Source organism: Prionailurus bengalensis, chromosome A2, assembly GCF_016509475.1.
Source record: "Prionailurus bengalensis isolate Pbe53 chromosome A2, Fcat_Pben_1.1_paternal_pri, whole genome shotgun sequence".
NCBI classification, from domain to species: domain Eukaryota; kingdom Metazoa; phylum Chordata; class Mammalia; order Carnivora; family Felidae; genus Prionailurus; species Prionailurus bengalensis.
The window spans coordinates 21,126,524-21,145,729 of record NC_057348.1 but is presented as its reverse complement, the minus strand read 5'-3'; the positions used below and the strand labels follow the sequence as shown (position 1 = coordinate 21,145,729).

The 19,206-nt window shown below is 45.2% G+C and overlaps 1 protein-coding gene across 1 annotated transcript in view; it reads right to left on the bottom strand.

Moving 5' to 3' along the window:
• The window catches only part of DNAH1 (dynein axonemal heavy chain 1), a 76,264-nt gene that overhangs the window by 46,296 nt on the left and 10,762 nt on the right, over nucleotides 1-19,206 (bottom strand). The window contains exons 7-12 of the mRNA XM_043587516.1: nucleotides 18,695-18,856; nucleotides 17,855-18,107; nucleotides 3,791-3,948; nucleotides 2,816-3,027; nucleotides 1,902-2,200; nucleotides 368-518 (exon numbers count right to left, since the gene is read on the bottom strand). Of these exons, the coding sequence (XP_043443451.1) occupies nucleotides 368-518; nucleotides 1,902-2,200; nucleotides 2,816-3,027; nucleotides 3,791-3,948; nucleotides 17,855-18,107; nucleotides 18,695-18,856 (1,235 nt within the window). The remainder of the gene's footprint in view (nucleotides 1-367; nucleotides 519-1,901; nucleotides 2,201-2,815; nucleotides 3,028-3,790; nucleotides 3,949-17,854; nucleotides 18,108-18,694; nucleotides 18,857-19,206) is intronic.

Here is a 19,206-nt window from a genome sequence, read left to right as displayed (position 1 = left end):
CCCACATCTTAGCTGAAGAGAGAGGCCAGGAGCTGGGTGGGATAAAGAGGGTGGAATCTGGGCGAGAACGGCTGTGACAGGGGTGGGTGAGTGAGCCCGGTTTGAACAGTAGGTTTGACACTTAGGCGCTTTGTGCCCTTATGCTAGACCTCTCCAAGTCTCACAACAAAATGGAGATGCTAATGGTTCTCAGGGCAGCTTGTAGTGAGGAGTAAGTGAGCCATTCAAGAATTAAAGGGCTGAGCACACTGCCGGCCAGGTGGGAGGCCCGTACGAAAGCTGAACCACTGTAATACGGTTAGCCTGCAACTCAGTAGCCGCTAGCAGCCAGGGCAGCAGGGGCCCTGGCCTCGAGCTACAGCTGTACCTTCTCCAGCTGGGGCACTGTGTGCGTGGCCAGGATGCCCTTGTCGAAGAGGTTGAGCAGAGATGTCTCGAACTGCTCCAGTGACGTGCTATAGTGCACCCCTGAGCTATCCAGCACCAGGTCCACAATGAATAGGGGATTCTTCCGGGGCCTGTGGGACAATGATTGGGCTGACGGTGGGCAGGGGTCTGAGGAGGTCTGCAAGCAGCAGACCCAGCCCTCTGCCCTTCCTGCCAGCATGATGGCTCTCAAGCTTCTCCATGCATGAGAAGTGCCTCCTCCCTCCTCCCAGAAACCTGTTACCAGAAAAACACTGGTAACTTAGTTACCAAAGCCTATTCCGTTTCTGCCACTTGCCCAGAGGTCCGCTGGCACCAGGGAGATGGAGGGCCCCCCATGCGGTCCTGAGGTCATCAGGGCAGGTCGGCCAGACTATGGGCCCTTGTGGCCCCTGTGCTCTCCCTGGGAGGCCACCATCTTTAACTTCAGATGCCCACCACACACCAGCAACCCTCAAGCCTAGATCCCAGCCAGGCTTCCCTGCTTCACTCTAGACCACCCTCCTGGACCTTTAATGGGCATCTCAAACATTCTGTGTCCCCTGACTCCTGCCAGCTCCCCTCAGGGCTCAGTGCTAGCTGCGGACCCCAGGAGTCAGCTCATCTCCTCCCCTCCCCTCCTCCCACTGCACATCCTCCTGCAGCCCGGCCTGTAGCACTGCCACCCATGCATGGCCCCAAATCTGCTGCCCTCAGACCCCAGCCCCCCCTGTCATCTCCCTCGTCTAGACAATGGTAGGAGACTTGGTCTCATTTGTCTTCTGCCTCACTTGTCCCCACAAATCCAGAGCATCGTTTAATCAGATTATAACTCCCGTCTGGTGGCCGCTAACCACACTTAGAATAAATCTAGCCCAGGACCATGACCCAAGGAGGCTCTGTGATCTGGCCTGCCACTGCAACTTCTCCCATGCCATCCTGACCGGCCCTCCCTGCTCCAGCCATAGCTCTAGCCTTTCCTTCCTCGACTGCCCCGAGTTCTTCCTCCCCCTCCCAGCCTCTGGTCCCTCTACCAGCGCCCCTCCTTAGCATCTCTGCAGCCAGTTTCCTCACGGTCTCAGGTCTTCATTCAGATGACCCTGAACCCCTGGCAAATTCCCCTGCCCCACCCAGGGTCTGTCACACCCCCTGCCAAGATCGGCCATGACCAGCTACTGATTCGTTTGTTTGCAGTCTGTCCCCCATGAGAGTAGGAGTCATACGTCTCTTATGCCCCTAGAACCCCACCTGGTTCATGGCAAGTACTCAAAGAGTAACTGCCGACTGAGAAAATTAAGGTCACCAGAGACATGCAAGCTGGAGCTGGTGGGACATTCCCTGGCCACCAGGGCAGGGGCCAGGCTCTCCTTGCCGTCTGAGACCTGGCAGTGCTGGGCACCCTCATCTTGGCTGCCCTCCTCCCCCCACCCTGCATCAGCCTAGCCCCTGGGGCCTAGCAAGGAGTGGCAGTGGGGTCACCAGGCACCTCCCCCAACCTGTAGGGGCTGTTGATGAAGTCCTCGCCCCAGACCATGTCGTCAGCGCAGTCGAGCACGCTGCAGCAAGCGTCGCTGATGAACTGCGAGAAGCTGGCCAGTGAGTCCTGCACCAGGAAACGCAGCGTGTCCTGCAGCATGTACTTGATCAGCTCCATCAGCTTGCGCAACTTCGACATGAGGTACACCTCCCAGTTGGTTTCGTAGAGGTTATACCAGCCCTTGCTCATGTCACGCAAGCTGCTACGCATGGCCACCTTGAGCGTGCTGATCCAGCTGTCCTTTAGGAACATCTGCACCTGGAGTGGCCATGGGTGGCATCAGGCGGCTGCCCCAGGAACGTGCTGCCCACAGCTACGTGCACCACTGTGCTGGGGCGGTCCCAGGACCCAGATGACCACAGAAGGATTTCCCCCCACCCCTACCAACCAGCACCCTCCTGTGACCCTGGGGACCAGGGATGCTCTGGGGGAAGGGGAAAGGGGAGAGCAGAAACAGGACTTTTCCTCCAGCTAAGAAAGAGACAGAGACTGAGACACAGGAAATGAGCAGAGAAAGAGAGACACAGAATGAAACAGAGAAGGGAAGCTTTTCTCTGGACCATCTGGTGATGATCCCCCACAAGCCTGTACCCTTCTTCCCTCACACCCCAATTCTCAGGGGGTATGTGGGGTTCCTGCTCTCCTTTCCAACACAAGGGGTCTGCTTCAGAGGCCACCAGGGTTGGCTGGAAAGTGACTACCTTGGGCTTCCTTTCTTCTCTGGGATGAGCCATCTTCCTGGGAGCACCACCCCCCATCCTCCCACAAGGTCTAGGTTTTAAAGAGAACAAGAGCCCACAGCCTCACCACTAGCCAGTCAGCTCCAAGGCTCTGGCCTGTGTGCAGCCCTCCATGCCCTTGATGACCACGCACCTGAGAGAAGGTCTGTGACTGAATCTGCTCAAACTCTTCCAGGCGGCTGTACTTGGAGAGGTTTGAGTGGAACAGGGACATGGCAGTCACCTTATTGCACTCAGCCCGCACCTTGCTGAGGGCCGTGATAACCTCTGGCCGTGTAAGCAGGGACACAAAGGTAAAATCCTCTTTCTGCTCCCGGAAGGGGTACTTGGGAACACTCACCAGCCCTGCAGGGATGGCGGTAGAGGGCCAGTGTCAGATTGGCCTGGGACAACATCAGGGGTGTTGATGGAGAGATGCAACTCCCGTCTCCTCCCAAAGAGACACCCACGTCCCCAGAACCCCTCTTTTCCCAAGACCTTCCAGAGTGGCCCTACAGCTTCGCAATGAGCTGCCCACTCTGGGCGAGTAAATGAATCCTCTCCAGGCCCCTCTGGGTCACTGACCCCTTTGAAGTGCAGGAGAGTCACAGACGATCTCCCCCTTCACTCCCACCCATGCTGCAACATAACCCAGCATCAAGCGAAGGAGATGTGGGCACCAGGACCCTTGAAGTGCCCACCGCCCATGCACTGCCCCAGCTTCCTGGGCATTTCACAGGAATGAAATTCACGGGCATCAGGGAACTCAGAGAAAGGAAGACTTGGGGGAACTAGTGTCCTACTCTGAGACTCAGTCTGCCACAAGTCAAATGGGGCTGTAGCAATGCCACCTGCTCCTGCTACTGGAGGAAGGGCGGGCAGTATGTTCCTCAGTCAGACCATCAGAGCCCTTTCATCCATTTCTCAACAGTTGCTGTCCTAGTACACATTTACCTGGCTCCTTCAGCCCTGCTCACACTACTGGTTTTTAAAGGAGTCTTCATTGACCCCCACCCCGACCCTAGCCCTCCAGGCAGCTGGAGAAGAAGCACAGTGGGTGCTGTGAAGGGAGGGCAGGAGGGCTGTGGCCAGGGGGGTGGCCATGGGGTCTTTGTCCAACGCCCCTCACCTTGCCTGGGCACCTTCTCCTCCTCCTTCTTAGGCAGGGTCACGTAGGAGAACATGTCAGGCTTGGAGGAGACAATCTGGTCAAAGTTGATTTTGTTCATGCTGCGCTCATAGTCCAGGTTCACTTCTCTGGAGAGATTGCTGAGGTGCTCCAGAACGCTGCCAATGGAGAGGGGGGACAGGGACGTCAGGGGGCTCCATATACCCTGTCACCCCCACGCTGTGGACTGGCTGGGGCCTACTCTCCTCTAGCGTTAACCTGTGGGTATGAGTTTGGGGCTTCCCTTCCGGATTCATGAGCACACCTCCCACCTGGCCCCCCACCACTAACCTCCATCACCCTTGTCCCCTCCCTCTTTCATGCCACCCCCTCTTCCCCATCACATCAGTTCAAGTCTGCCTGTTTTGCTTCTCACTTCTCAATGTCATCCCGACAAGGCACCCTCCCTGCCTGGTCCCCTCACTTTCACCCCTGCCCATTCCAATCCACTCCCCACAAAACTCAAGTATAAGCACCTCCTTCTCTTGCTAAAAATCCATCCTGGGTCCCTGGGTCCCTGGGTCCCTACATCCTAGGATAAAGCCAAACCTCTTCCTGAGCTCCAAGAGGCGCTCCAGCCCCTCCTTGTTCTCCTCTCTGGTCACCCCACCCCAGCCACAGGCAGCGCTGAGCTCTCACCTCATAGCCTTTGCATACACTGTTTCCTCTGGGGCCACACCCTGGTTGACCCACTCCTACTTCTGCCTGACCAGCCCAGGCTCCCCGCTTAGAGTTTCTATCTAAGACGAGCCTTGCCCCCTCTGGATGAGGGCAGCCTCATTTGTGCCCCCAACGTGCCTCCCCAGTCCTAATGCTCCTGACCCCCTAAGGGCATTTCTTTCATTCGTTCACTGTTGTTCCCTCAGTCAGCATCCTGTTCTCCCCTTACTTTTTCCAGGACTCAACTCAAATGTTACCACCCCAGCGAGGCCTTCTCTGACCATCTAATGTAAAGGAGCCCCTCCATGATATCTCTGTTCCCTTGTCTTTCCTGGTCTCCACAGTACCTATCAAAACCCTGAATCACCTCATTTTCTTATTGTGTGTCTTCCTGGCCAGACTGAGAGCCCAGGAGGGCAGGCCCTTCATGGGGTGTGTTCACTGCTGCGCCCCTGTGCCTGGCACAAGAGAGACACTTGCCACACACATGGCTGCCTGCCTGACATCCACTTCCTCCTAATTGGACCTGACTGCTGCTCTAGAACTCTCTCCTCTCTCACTTGACTTCGAGGAAGATGACAAGTCTGGGTTAGCTCTGGGTTATCTCACCTGTCTAAGCCGGTCATGGTGGAGCTCAACCTGCTAATTGGCTTAGGAGTGGGAATGTGACTCAGTTATAATCAACAACTGACGCCGAGCTGTAAAATCAAGCCCCCTTGTCCCATCTTCCTCAAGACAAATTCTGGGGTATTGTTCATGCTCCAGAGTTCCCTGTGAGATCAGAGGCAGTACTTCTCCTAAAATCACATCTCTGCCCAGCTGCTTCCTCCATTACATCCTGTGGCCTTCACTCCCTTAGAGATGTCTCCTGGGAGGACTTCATCAAGAAATCAATTGTATAAGAATCCCTCAAACCGGCTCTGCTTCAAGGGAATCCAATCTACGGCAGGACTCAGTGGACTCTGGACTTTGTGCTTCTGAAACTGCTGCTGCCATCCCGCCTGGGGATGAAGCCAGCACACTCTGGAGACAGCCCCGGCACACTAAGCTGGCACATCCTGCACCCAGTTCCTAGTTACAGGCAAAACAGTGGATTCTCCTACTGTCTAGGCCAATCTGAGCCCAGCATATTTGTTATGAAAGCCAAACACACTGCCAATGATACAAACTCAAGAAATGGAATTCTGGACCACCAAGGTAATGGTGGCTACGTCAATTCCAATTTCCCATCATGCTCTAAAAAAAAAAAAAAGAAAGAAAGAAGGGGGAAAAAAGAAAAGGACAAATAACGCTTCCTAAACCCTCACCTTTAGCATAAGCAGAATAAAGAAAATGCCCAAACTTCACATTATCTTTAGAAGAATAATCATCTGTTCCCAGTGAGCTACTACTCACCCTCCTGCTGCCAGCCTGCCTGGAAAACGAAGGCTGTCTGAAAAAAACTGTGCAGAAGAGGGGAGCAGTGGGAGCCCTAAGCTTGGTCTAAGATCCTACCAGCAAGACAGAAAGTCCACCCCAACTGCAAGAACACTGACCGAGTTCTGGAGAAGCAGAGCACTTAGGACAAGGAAGGGGCCTCTGTGCTTGCATTCAAGGTAACATTTTTCTTTTAAAGTTTCTTTATTTATTTTGAGGCGGGGAGAGGGGCAGAGACAAGCAGTCTGCGCTGTCAGCGCACAACCCGAATGACAGCGCACAACCTGACATGGGGCTCGATCCCAAGAATCCTGAGGTCGTGACTTGAGCCAAAATCGAGAGTCAGAGGCTTAACCAACTAAACCACCCAGGTGCCCCCAAGATAACATTCTTTGAAAGGCATCATGACATAAAGGGGAAAGTAAAAGACAAGAAGAGGAGTACTTTGGAGATTGAAGGGTGATAGAAAAGGAAGCAAAAGTAAAAAATTAGAGTCTTGCAAGATAAGAGAGAACAAACAACTTGGAGGACAAGCCCTCTCTCCAACACACACACACACACACACACACACACACACACACACACATCGACTTAAAAAAACAGACAAACTGGGGCATCTGGGTGACTCAGTCGGTTAAGCGTTTTAACTTCGGCTCAGGTCACCATCTCACAGTTCATGGGTTCCAGCCCCACATCAGGCTCTGCACTGTGCAGAGCCTGCTTGGGATTCTCTCTCTCTCTCTCTCTCTCTCTCTCTCTCTCTCTTTCTCTCCCCCTCTCTCTCTGCCCCTCCTCCACTTGTTCTCTCTCTCTCTCTCTCTCTCTCTCTCTCTCAAAATAAAATAAACTTTAAAAAAATTTTTAATAGTTTGCTATCCTAACAGAAGAGGGCGCCCTGGAACTAGGAATCTTGTAAATCACCCCAAATCCCTGAACTGAATAGGTGAAAGTAACCACATTTACATAAAGCTACTGAAGGAGAGAGCACCTTACCTGATGAAAATTCTCACCTATCCCTCAAAGAAAAAACAAAGACAAAGCAAAGGAAAACTAACATAACACTTCAAACTGAACCAAATATCTTCACACAAGTATGTGGGCATATGAAAAATACCTTGAATCCGAAACTCACAACTAAAACACAGAAATGGGCAAACAGCAAGAAGATGGAGGAAACAAAATTATCTCTGGAAGGAAGGCAAAATTATGAGGTGCCTACGGAAGAATAAAGTCAAAAAAATAATAAAGTAAAAAAAAATAATAAAATACATTGAAGAAAGGAATATAACCAAGAAAATTAAAATAAGGCCAAAAAAAAAAAAAAAAAAGAACTAGAAGGGACAGAAAGTGGTTAAATTAGAAATAGGTAAAAAAGCAAAGCAAGATAGATAGATAGAGATATATAACGGAATCTGATAAAGAAAAACTGGATAAAGGAACACAACTAATATTTAAAACTATAATCCAAGAGAAATTTCCAGAAATAAAGAATATCTCAATCTATGTATTTAAAAGGCCTATTTTGTACTAAGGAAAATTGACCCAGAATGATCAACTCTGAGATGTAAACTAGTAAAATGCTTAGACTTTAAAGATTGTTGAAAAAACAAACAAAAAACAAAAACAAACAAACAAACAAAAAACACCAAGGCCTCCAAGCCAAAAAATCAAACAACTTTCAAGGGAAAGGGAGCGGGACTGGCACTGGGTCTCTCAAAATCAACATTCAAAGCAAGGCAACAAAAGAGCAGTATTAAAAAAAAAAAACCCAAAAACTGAAGCAATAAAAGTGTGAACCAAGAACTTTATTCCAATCGTTTGTCAAGTTTTAAACATGCAAGAACTCTAGGAACACTATACCCTTGAACCCTTTATGAGGAATCTACTAGAAAAGTAGCTTCATCCAACCAAGAGACTGGTGAGGTTCAAGACATACTATCCCAAAATATGGTACCAAAATATGGTACCTTGGCATCTTGAATGTTTTAAGCTGGAGCAGTTTGAGAAACGGCCTTCCCTGGAAGCAGGTCATAAGACCCTCATGTAAGAAGTGCCCTCCTTATACCCAGAGCACAGGACATCCTTAGCTCCAAGACGGAGTGATGCCAAGTGGAATCCCAGTGAAGAGGCCTTGCTAAGTTTTCCTCAGTTTACTACGCTTAGCTCATATCTTTTTGTCTTGCCACTATCCCCACAACTTTTCGCTTTTCATCAAACCTAGTGTAGGTTTAACCTCCTCGGGTCTGCATTTAAGAAGGCTCCCATGTTAAGGGAAACATGTAAATTTGCAAGCTCTTCTTTTGCTAACCTGTCTTGTATTACAGAGTCCCAGCCAAGAACCTAGAAGGATATAAAAAAGAGGATTGACCCCCCACCCCCCTTACCCTCCGCTACTGGATAATGGGAGAAATTTCAGAAGAAAAGGTTGATACACTTAATCCACTTAATTGTAGATTTAAGACTAAAACAGAGATAAGAGCTGCTGGCTGTCTCAGTCCATAGAGCAAGCTGTGAGCTTGAGCCCCACATTGGGCAAAGAGCCTACAATCAATCGATCAATCAATCAATTTTATTTTTAAAAATAAAAACAAAACAAAGATAAGTATGAGAGTGGAAGAATATCATATTAAATAATAAGGAGAAAAAAGCAACTAAAAATGGGAGGAGAAAGGAATGAGGAAAGTAGATTAAAGTCAAGATTGTTACAAAGGAACATGAAGGGAGTCGAAGGATACCATTGAAACCTGACAAAACAGATATTAACTAGTTAAATAAGAAAGCAGGGGATTCGAGGCACTATAAAAGGTTTAATACAAAAGAAAGCACTCAAATAAGGCAAAAATATTCCCAAATACCGAAAGAAATTTAAAAAGTGAAAGAACAAAGAAAGTACATCATGCAAAGAAGGAAATACAGAACTGAGATCAAACATACCAGCTCTATAAATAAATGTGAACCTGCTTAACTCACTTATTACAAGAAAAAGATTTTTAATCTCACTCACAAAGTAAGATCTGACTATATGCTAATAGCAAGAGACCTATGTAAAACAACTAACTCAGAAAGGCTAAAAACAGAGAGCTGGGAAAAAATGTATCAGAAAAATGGAAATAACAAAAAATCAGGTTACAATTCTGATATCAAACAAAGTAAAATTCTGATCAAAAAGCATTTTACCTGATCAAGGACACTTTTTTTTTAAGTTTATTTATTTATTTTGAGAGAGAGAGAGAGCACGTGTGCAAGCAGGAGAGGGGCAGGGAGAGAATCTCAAGCAGGCTCTGCACTGCCAGCACGGAGCCTGATGACACGGAGCTAGAACTCACAAACTGTGAGATCATGACTTGAGCCAAAACCAAGAGTCAGATGCTCAACTGACTGAGCCACCCAGGCACAGTCTTCAAGGACATTTTTTAATGCTAAAAGCCACAATTAATAATGATAGTGTAACACACTACTCTCTGTGGGCAAAAATAAGTAAAGATACAGAAGACATAAATAACATAATCAATAAGATAGATTTTCTGGCATATATGTATATATAAAAACTCTTATACCCTAACTAGAGGGATACACCTCTTCTCACATGCAAATGGAACATTCAGCAAAAAACTGACTATATATTAGGTCACAGAGAAAACACCAGCAAGTTCTGTAGAGTAGAAATATTATAAATAACACTCCCTGATCTCAATGCAATTAAAGTAAAAATTATTAACAAAGTTTAACAAGTCCTTTCCACATGCAAAATTGTGAAACCTGTTAAACAATTTTAAACAATTCTTTTTTTTTTAATGTTTATTTATTTTTGAGAGAGAGACAGAGAGGAAGAGGGAGTGGGGCAGGGGCAGAGAGGGACAGAGGATCTGAAGTGGACTCTGTGCTGACAGCAGAGAGCGAGGCTTGAACCCACAAACTGCAAGATCATGACCCGAGCCAAAGTCAGATGCCTAACTGATTGAGCCACCCAGGTGCCCCTAGACAATTATGTAATGAAATGGGAAATACAAACTAAATTTTTGGAATTAAAAAAATGAAATACTACATATCAGAATCTGTGGACTATTTTTTAAGCATTTATCAGAAGAAAGTTCATTAGACACATTTATAAACACATTTATAAGCAAGAATGTAAATAAGTGAATTAAATTTCTAGTGCATGTGCACACACACACACACACACACACACACACACACATTATAAACATAACAAAATACAAAATACAAGCCAAAGCAAGGGACAAGAAAGGAAATAATAAAAGTAGAAATTAATGAGGTAGATGTAGAAAACAGTCAAGTTAATAAATCAAATTCCTATTTTTAAAAAATTAACACACCAAACAAATCACTAAGTAACTCAATAAAGCAAAGAAAGGGAGAGAGCATAACCCTACACAATCAGAAGTGACAGCATGTTAACTAACTAGAATTTAAATAAAATGTGAAAAGAAAAAAAAAAGGAGGTGATAAGGGGAAGTCAACATTGAAACAAAAAAATTGTTAAATCATGAGACCACTTTGCAAAATTCTATGCAAATGCATTTTAAAACCTAGAAAACATGGATGATTTTTTTAGACGAAGAAAGTATGCCAAAACTGACCCCCAAATTGGGAATATAAGCTTAAATAGACCAATTCCTACTAGAGAACTATCCCACCAAAAACATTATGTCCAAATGATTGCAGAAGGGAATAACCAGATAGCCTCAATACACCAAAAATTGCTCCAGAGTATGGAAAATGAAGGAAAACATCAATATTCTTTATGAAGCAAGCCCCAAACCCCCTGCTTTCTAATTTAACTTGTTAATATCTGTTTTGTCAAGTTTTAATGGTATCCTTCAACTCCCTTCATGTTCCTTTATAACAATCTTGACTTCAATCTACTTTCCTCATTCCTTTATCCTCCCATTTTTAGTTGCTTCAAACCTGATAGAGACAGTATGAAAAAAATTATAGGCCAACATCCCTTCCATCAATGTAAAAGTTCTAGAAAGCATGCTAACCAATAGAACCCAACAATACCATATTTTAAAAAAATGATACGCCATGGCCAGATGGGATTTATTAAAGGAATACAAGATTGTTTCAATATTAGGAAATCAATTAATATAATATACAATGTTAATAGATCTAAGGAGAAAAATTATATGATTATCTCCATAAATACTTTATTATTACATATATATATATATATATATATATACATTTTTTTTTTTTTTAGAGAGAGAGAGACAGAGACAGAGACAGAGCATGAACAGGGGAGGGGAAGAGAGAGACACAGAATCTGAAGCAGGCTCCAGGCTCCGAGCTGTCAGCACAGAGTCCGATGCAGGGCTTAAACCCATGAACAATGAGATTATGACCTGAGCCGAAGTCAGACACTTAACCAACTGAGCCACCCAGGCATCCCTCTCCATAGGTACTTTTAAAGGCTGTGATAAATCAACACTTAAGAAAATAGAAGTTTCAATGGATACATTAAATAAAGTCCCAAAGCTAGCATTTTCTTTTTTTTCTTTTATTTTAATGTTTATTTTTTGAGAGAGAGAGAGAATGAGAGCAGGGCAGGGACAGAGACAGAGAGAGACCAAGACAGAGAGAGACAGAGGATCCAAAGCAGGCTCTGCGCTGAGAGCAGAAAGCCCAATGCAAGTCTTGAACTCACAAACTGACAGGTTATGACCTGAGCCAAAGTCAGAGGCTTAACTGACTGAGCCACCCAGGCACCCCTAAAGTTAGAATTTTCTTAAGGGGGAAACTTACTAGAGGTACCTCCACTAATATTAGGAACAGGTAGGGATGCCTACCCATCTCCGCTTCTATTCAATATTGTACTGGAAGTATTAGAAAATGCAATTAAACAAGAGAAAGTGATTAGAGGAATAAGAACTGGAGAAGAAAAAGCAAAACTCTATTTACAGGTAATATATACTTAGAAAGCCCTGGAGAGGAGTGCCTGGGAGGCTCAGCCAGTTAAATGCCCAACTCTTGATTTCAGTTCAGGTCATGATCTCACAGTTTTGTGAGTTCAGGCCCTGAGTTCAAGCCCCATGTTGGGCTCTTCGCTGACAGTGCGGAACTTGCTTGGGATTCTCTGTCTCCCTCTCTCTCTGCCCCTCCTCTGCTCGTGCTGTCTCTATCTTTCTGAAAATAAATAAGCAAACTTAAAAAAAAAAGAAAAATATAAGAAAACCCTGGAGAATCAATAATAAAACACATTCAAACAATTCAGTAAGGATTGTTTGTAATAGGATATAAAATTAGCATACAAAAATCAGTAGGAGCAATAGTAGAGAAAATCCCATTTATAATAGCAACAAAGAAGACAAAATAATAAGAAATATGCAAAACCTATATGAGAAAAATGTAAAGCATTCCTGAAAGACACAAAAGTAGTCTTTTTTTTTTTTTTTTGAGAGAGAGAGCATGCGCATGAGTGTGGGAGAGGGTTGGAGGGAGAGAGAGAATCTTAAACAGTCTCCACACTCAGCGTAGAGCCCGACACAGGGCTTGATCCCACAATGCTGATATCATGACCTGATCTGAAATCAAGAGTCAGACACTCAACCAACTGAGCCACCCAGGTGCTCCCAAAAGTAGTCTTGAACAAATGAATGAACATTCTTTGTTCTTGGATAGGACAGTTCAAGAATATAATGAAACCCCATCAAAAATACTAAGTGTTTCTAAACTGGACCTAGAGGATTTGATACAAGGCTCATGGGAAAATAAGCATGCAAATTCCGATCAAAATCCCAACAACATTTTTTGCAAAAATAGAAAAATCCATCCTAAAATTCATATGGAATCTCAAGGGACCCAAATAGCCAAACGATCTTAAAAAAGAACAAAGTGGGAAGACTCACACTTCCTGATTTCAAAACTTACTGTAAAGCTGCAGTAATCAAAACAGTATACTGCTGGCATAAAGACATATAGACCAAAGGAATAGAATAAATAGTTCTGAAATAACTTCTGGAATATATATGGGTCAAATGATTTTTTACAGAGGTGACAAGACCATTTAATGGGGGAAAGAACAGTCTTTTCCACACATTGTGCTGAGAAAACTGGATATCCACATGCAAAAGAAGAAAGTTGGACTCTTATGTAATACCATATACAAAAATTAACTCAAAATGGATCAAAACTCTAATGTAAGAGCTAAAACTATAAAACTCTTAGAACACATCGGGAAAAGCTTCATGATACTGGACTTGGCAATGATCTCCTGGCTATGACAAAGGGAACAAAAGAAAAAAAGACGAATCAGAATTCATCAAAATGAAAAGCCTTGTGTCCTGGTAACATAAAGGACACGATCGACAGAATAAAAAGGCAAACCATGAAATGGGAGAAAGTATCACATATCTGATAAGGGATTGGTATCCAGAATATATAGACAACTCATAACACTCAACAACAAAAACCAAACAACTAGATTCAGATATGGGCAAAGATTGTTAATAGACATTTCTCCAAAGAAGGATCTACAAATGGCCAATAAACACATGAAAAGATGCCAACATCACTAATTGTTAGAGAAATGCAAATTAAAACCAAAATGGAATACCACTTCACATCCATTTGGATGACTATTATACAGAGAAAACAACAAGAAAAGAAACGTTGGGTGAGGATGTGAAGAAATTCGAACTTTTGTGCCCTGCTGGTGAGAATATAAAACAGTGCAGCTGCTAAGGCAGCTGGATGATGGTGTCCCAAAAATTAAAAATAGGGCTTTGCAAATACTGCTGACGCCACCAAGAGCTGCCCTGTGCCACCCCGTCACGGTCAACTCCATGATGGTCTTTGACATTTGCCATCAACCATGAGCCCTTGGGCCACGTATCCTTTGAGCCATTTGCAAAGTTCCAAATATAGCCCAAAACTTTTGTGCTCTGAGGACTGGAGCAAAATGGATTTGCTTATAAAGGTTCCTGCTTTCACAGAATTATTCCAGGGTTTATACGCCAGGGTGGTGGCTTCACATGTCATAACAGCACTGATAGCGAGTCCATCTAGAGGGAGAAACCTGATGATGAGAATTTCATCCTGAAGCACACAGATCCTGGTGTCTCATCTACGGCAATTGCTGGACCCAACACAAACAGTTCCCAGTTTTTCATTCACACTACCAAGACTGAATGTTTGGGTGGCAACAAGAATGTGACCTTTGGCAAGGTGAGAGAGGGCATAAATACCATGGAAACCAAGGAGTGCTTTGGGCCCAGGGATGGCAAGACCGGCAAGAAGCTCACCATTGCCAAGTGTGGACAACCCTAATAAATTTGACGTGTGCTTTCTCTTAACTACAAGACTGTTCCTTCTCCCATATGCTCATAATAGCCTATAATCAGTGCTCTCACTGCAGCTCTTTGGTTCCGTGTTTTCCTTACCCCCCTTCAAATCTAGTTAGATTGCAGAGTTAACATTACGATTACGAAATAACAACTAAACGACAGCAACAAATAGAATTATCATATGGATAGCTAGTCCACTTCTGGGCATACACCCACAAGAACTGAAGGTAGGGACACAAGGAGAGATTTGTACACCTATACTCGCATTATGCACAAGAACCAAAAGGTGGAAGCAGCCCAAGTGCCCATCAACAGATGAAAGGATACCTAACATGCAGTACGTGCATACAATGGAACATTAAAAGGAATTTTTTTCCTTTGAATGGAAAGAGATTCCGACGCACACTACAACGCGATGAACCGAGAAGACACTGTGCTCAGTGAAATAAGCCAGATACAAAAGGTCAAATCCTGTACGATTCACAGAGACAGAAGGTAGAACGGTGGTTGCCAGGGACTGGAGGGCAACGGGAATAGGGAGTTACTGTTTAACGAGTACAGAGTTTCGCAAAGTTCTGTGGATGGATGGTGGTGATAGTTGCACAACAATGTGAATGCACTTAATTCCACTGATCTGCACACTTAAAAATGGTTAAAATGGTAATTTTTACATTATGTCTATTTTGCCATAGTTTTAAGAAATAACCAGTTAAAACAAACAAATAAAACATGCCAGAATAGCCAAGAAAACACTGAAAGGGCAAAGCTACAAAAGTGGGGGCTGGTCCTACAAGACATTAAAAAATACTGTAAAACATCCATAATTAAACCACAGTCCAACTGCACAAATAGACAAATGGGACAGTGGAAGAGAGCAGAAAGTCCAAAAATAGACCTGACTGCATCTGAAAATTACTGTATGAAAAAGGTAGCATCTTGAATCGCTGGGACACAGATGGAGGTTTTAATAAATGCGGATGGGTGTTTAATAAACCACTTAATAAATGCTGGTCATTTAGAAAAAGATAAAATTGGATCCATACCACATACCATACATAAGGATGGGCTCCTGGGTGGCTCAGTTGGCTAAGAGTTCAACTCTTGATTTTGGCTCAGGTCATGATTTCACATTCATGAGACAGAGCTCTGTAGCAGCTCTGGGCTGAAAGCTTGGAGCTTGCTTGGGATTTTCTCTCTCTCTCTCTCTCTCTCTCTCTCTCTTTCTCTCTCTCTCTCTGCCCCTCCCCCACTATTGTTCACATGCACTCTCTCTCTCTCTCTCTCTCAAAAATAAATAAATAAACATTAAAAAATAAGGATGGAACAAGGATATGAAACCATGCAAGTACTAGAAGAAACCCTCACGGTGGGGAAAGGCCATCTAACTGTGACTCAAAATCCAGATGTAATAGAAGAGATGATTAACAACATTGATTAGATAAATATTTTACAAGTTATATTACAAAAATTACCACAAGCAAAGTCAAAATACAACTGACAAACCAGGAGAAAATATTTACAACATACATCACAGATGAAGGATATCCCTAATATAGAAAGAACTCAAAATCAGAGGGAGGAAAAAGCCCAAAAGCCTGAGAGAAAAAAATGGGCAAAAGACATGAATAGACGAGTCACAAAAATATGTAAAAGGTGCCCTTAATCACATGAAAAGATGGAAAACACGTATGGCCTCACATATAACACTTCAGACTGATTTACCTTACTTATCTTCCAGACTGGCAGAAAATCACACAGCATGACAACAGACTCTTGGCAAGGCTGTGGGGGGAATGGCGCTCACACACTGCTGGCAGGTAAGCGAGATGGCACAACGCTTGCGGAGGGAAATTTGGCAACAGCTGAAAAACTACATCTGCTCTTATCTTTTGACCTAGCAATCCTGCTTCTCGCAATTTACCCTGAAGCTATCCCCGGGACAATATGAACATATAAATGCACAGGGTTTTTCACTGCAGTACTGTTTGTAATCGCAAATGGTCAGAAATGACCTAAATGCCTATATATTAGAGAATGGTTGAGTGAATGATGGTACAGGGCACATTCACACAATAGACTACTATGTAGCCATAAAAAAGGGATGAAGGAAATCTCAGTGAACTAATAGGGATTGATGTCCAGGATGTATGTAAGTGAGAAAGGCAAAGGACAAAAGGATATCTATAGTGTACTGCCCTTCAAGTAAGAAGGAATGGCGTATAAGAAAATATACATGTTTGGGGGCGCCTGGGTGGCTCAGTCGGTTAAGCGTCCGACTTCACCTCAGGTCACAATCTCACGGTCCGTGAGTTCGAGCCCCGCGTTGGGCTCTGGACTGATGGCTCAGAGCCTGGAGCCTGCTTCCGATTCTGTGTCTCCCTCTCTCTCTGCCCCTCCCCCGTTCATGCTCTATCTCTCTCTGTCTCAAAAATAAATAAACGTTAAAAAAAATTAAAAAAAAAAAAGAAAATATACATGCTCATTTGTACAAGAAGAAATGCAGAAAGGATAAGCCAGAAGCTAGTGCTACTGGTTAACTATGGGCATGTGGTGGGGACAGGGTGGACAGGGGAAGATGTGGCTAGGATAGAATGAATGGGGGTGAAGAGTGACAGATCCGAGGATACCTTTATGAATACTACATATCAGTGAGAGAAACAGATACATAGAATATATACATTATATACATAAAACAAATGGACCACCACCACATTGTATTTCATCAAATAAACATATCCCACTGAAGGGGGTGGAGAACTAAACCAAGTCGCTTGAATATAGCGACATTAATACTAAATGCCCCCAGGGTAAAGAGACAAAGAACACTGTATCAAAGTCTACTTAGTAAGGTTTTTCTTCCAAAGAGTATGAATTAGCAGTTTGAAATTACTTTCTGTATATTCTAGGACTGAGCAAATAAATATACTATGAACAATGGGAGCTAGTTTTCTTCTGGAGAAAGAAGTAAGAAATATGTATAAGTGAGAGTGAGCCATGTGGTGTTGGGGTCAATTTGAAGGTATCATTAGGAATCCATGGTTTTTAACAGACAGAAAGAATTAGACATGGGTGTGTGTGTGGGGGGGGTGTAATATGCAATTTAATGCAATGTAATATAATAATAGTATAACATAGTATAATAATATATATATTTCCCAGATTTGTCTGGCCTAAGAGCCTCACAGCAATGATTTCCCAGTAGCAATGAGCATATCTAACACCCAGATCTTGGTTTCTAAACTCCCCCACTGAAAGGAACCAGGGGTTCTTGGAGAAATAGCTGATTTCAGGGCTGGGTCTGGAGAAGTACAAGATGAGCCCAGCACTTCTTGCTATGCCCCAAATTAAAGACACACTCAAAGAACGATAGGAATATATCAGCTTGAGGAGGCTCTCTCTGGCCAAATCTGGGACAATTTGGGCACCAAAATAAAAAAATAGTAGTAACAGGTTCTGTCCCTTTGAATAAGAATCTATGAGTTGATACTGATAATGAGAGATCTGGAGATGAAAAAGACATGACTTGGGGCCAAGAATTCCACAGTGCAGTGGGCAACGTGGCCCACAGGTGAGCACGGAGGGAGCATTGCCCCCTGGGCTCCTGGAGGAAGTGGGCATAACGAAGGGTCTGGTGGAGACTCACGAGGGCCCTTTGCGCATCCGGGGTGTGCTCATGGCCCACTGCTTGATCTTGCTCAGGCTCTGCTCATTGATGAGCTGGTGGCCTTCAGAGGGCATGCAGTCCACGTACAGATTGTATAGCAGCAGAGCCTCTGTGTTCTTGCGCAGGGCGTTGGCCTGGACCACACGCTGCGTGAATATGCGTGGGTCCTCAGCGCGGAAGAGAAGCTGGATCCGAGGCACCCAGTACTGGCAGGCGAGGAGGGGGTGCTTTCCTGGGGCCAGGTGGGAGAGAAAAGGGAACACACAACACAGTCAGACTCTCTAGGCTGGAACACTGGGTTCTAGCCTGACTCTGCTACTGATGCATGGTGGCCCTGCACAAGTGGGTTCTCTCTTCTGACACCCTGTCACATCTGCAGAATGGGTATGACAACACTCCTCTCCCTGCCCACCTCACAGTTGGCCATGGATGGATGTGAAAGTGCTTTGTAAACCATAAAGATCTGTGCACAGACAAACAGTCACACAGGGGCGGCTGCTGAAGTGCCCACTCCTCGCTGCCACACTCAAGGTAAACATCACTAACTGATGGGCCTTGGATGCCTTCTCTGCATCATGTTTCAAGTGGTACCGTCAGCTGCTCAGGGCAGGCATACCCAATAATGGCCATTTGCCCTTCCTGGGGTCTCTCTCTGAATGATGGGTCCTCTGGTTTTCACTGGCCAGGGGACAGACAGCCACAGGACATACAGAGCAAGGAAGAATTCAGGCCTGATGTGGCTGTGCCATGGGTGGGGGGGTGGCCTCAGTCATGGTCCTGAGTGGGGGGTCTGCATGGGGTGGGGCAGAGAGCCTGTACCTTCAGCGGTGACCCCTCCATTCAGAATGGGCTTCCCTGTCTCATCTCGCACCAAGCCATTCTCATCTGTCTTGTGTACCAGGTACAGCTTCTTCTCCTTGTCATAGTCCAGGACACCGACATCGCACCATTCATACTTCAGCTTCCGACTTTTGGGGTCCTCTGAAACAGGAGGGGAACCCACCAGTGCTCTCTGCTGTAGGGTGGGTAGGGGACTCTGTGTGGGCAGCAGGCGCTGGGGACGAGTCTCAGTGGCTACTGGTCTGGCCTCCCTCCCACCAAGATGACCCCTTCTAGCTCCAGCAAAGCAGCGATCCTGCTTCCTTCCAGCTGAGCTGGCCTCTGGGGAACCCCTGGTGGCAGGGGGAGCCAGAAGGACCACACCCCTCTGTCTCTGTGCTCTGCATGACCCCATCAGGATAGACAGAGACACAGGCCAGCAGAACTAGAACGGGAGGCAGGAAAGCCCCAGGCACACAGAGACCTGGTGAGGATGTAGTTGTGAAGCTCAT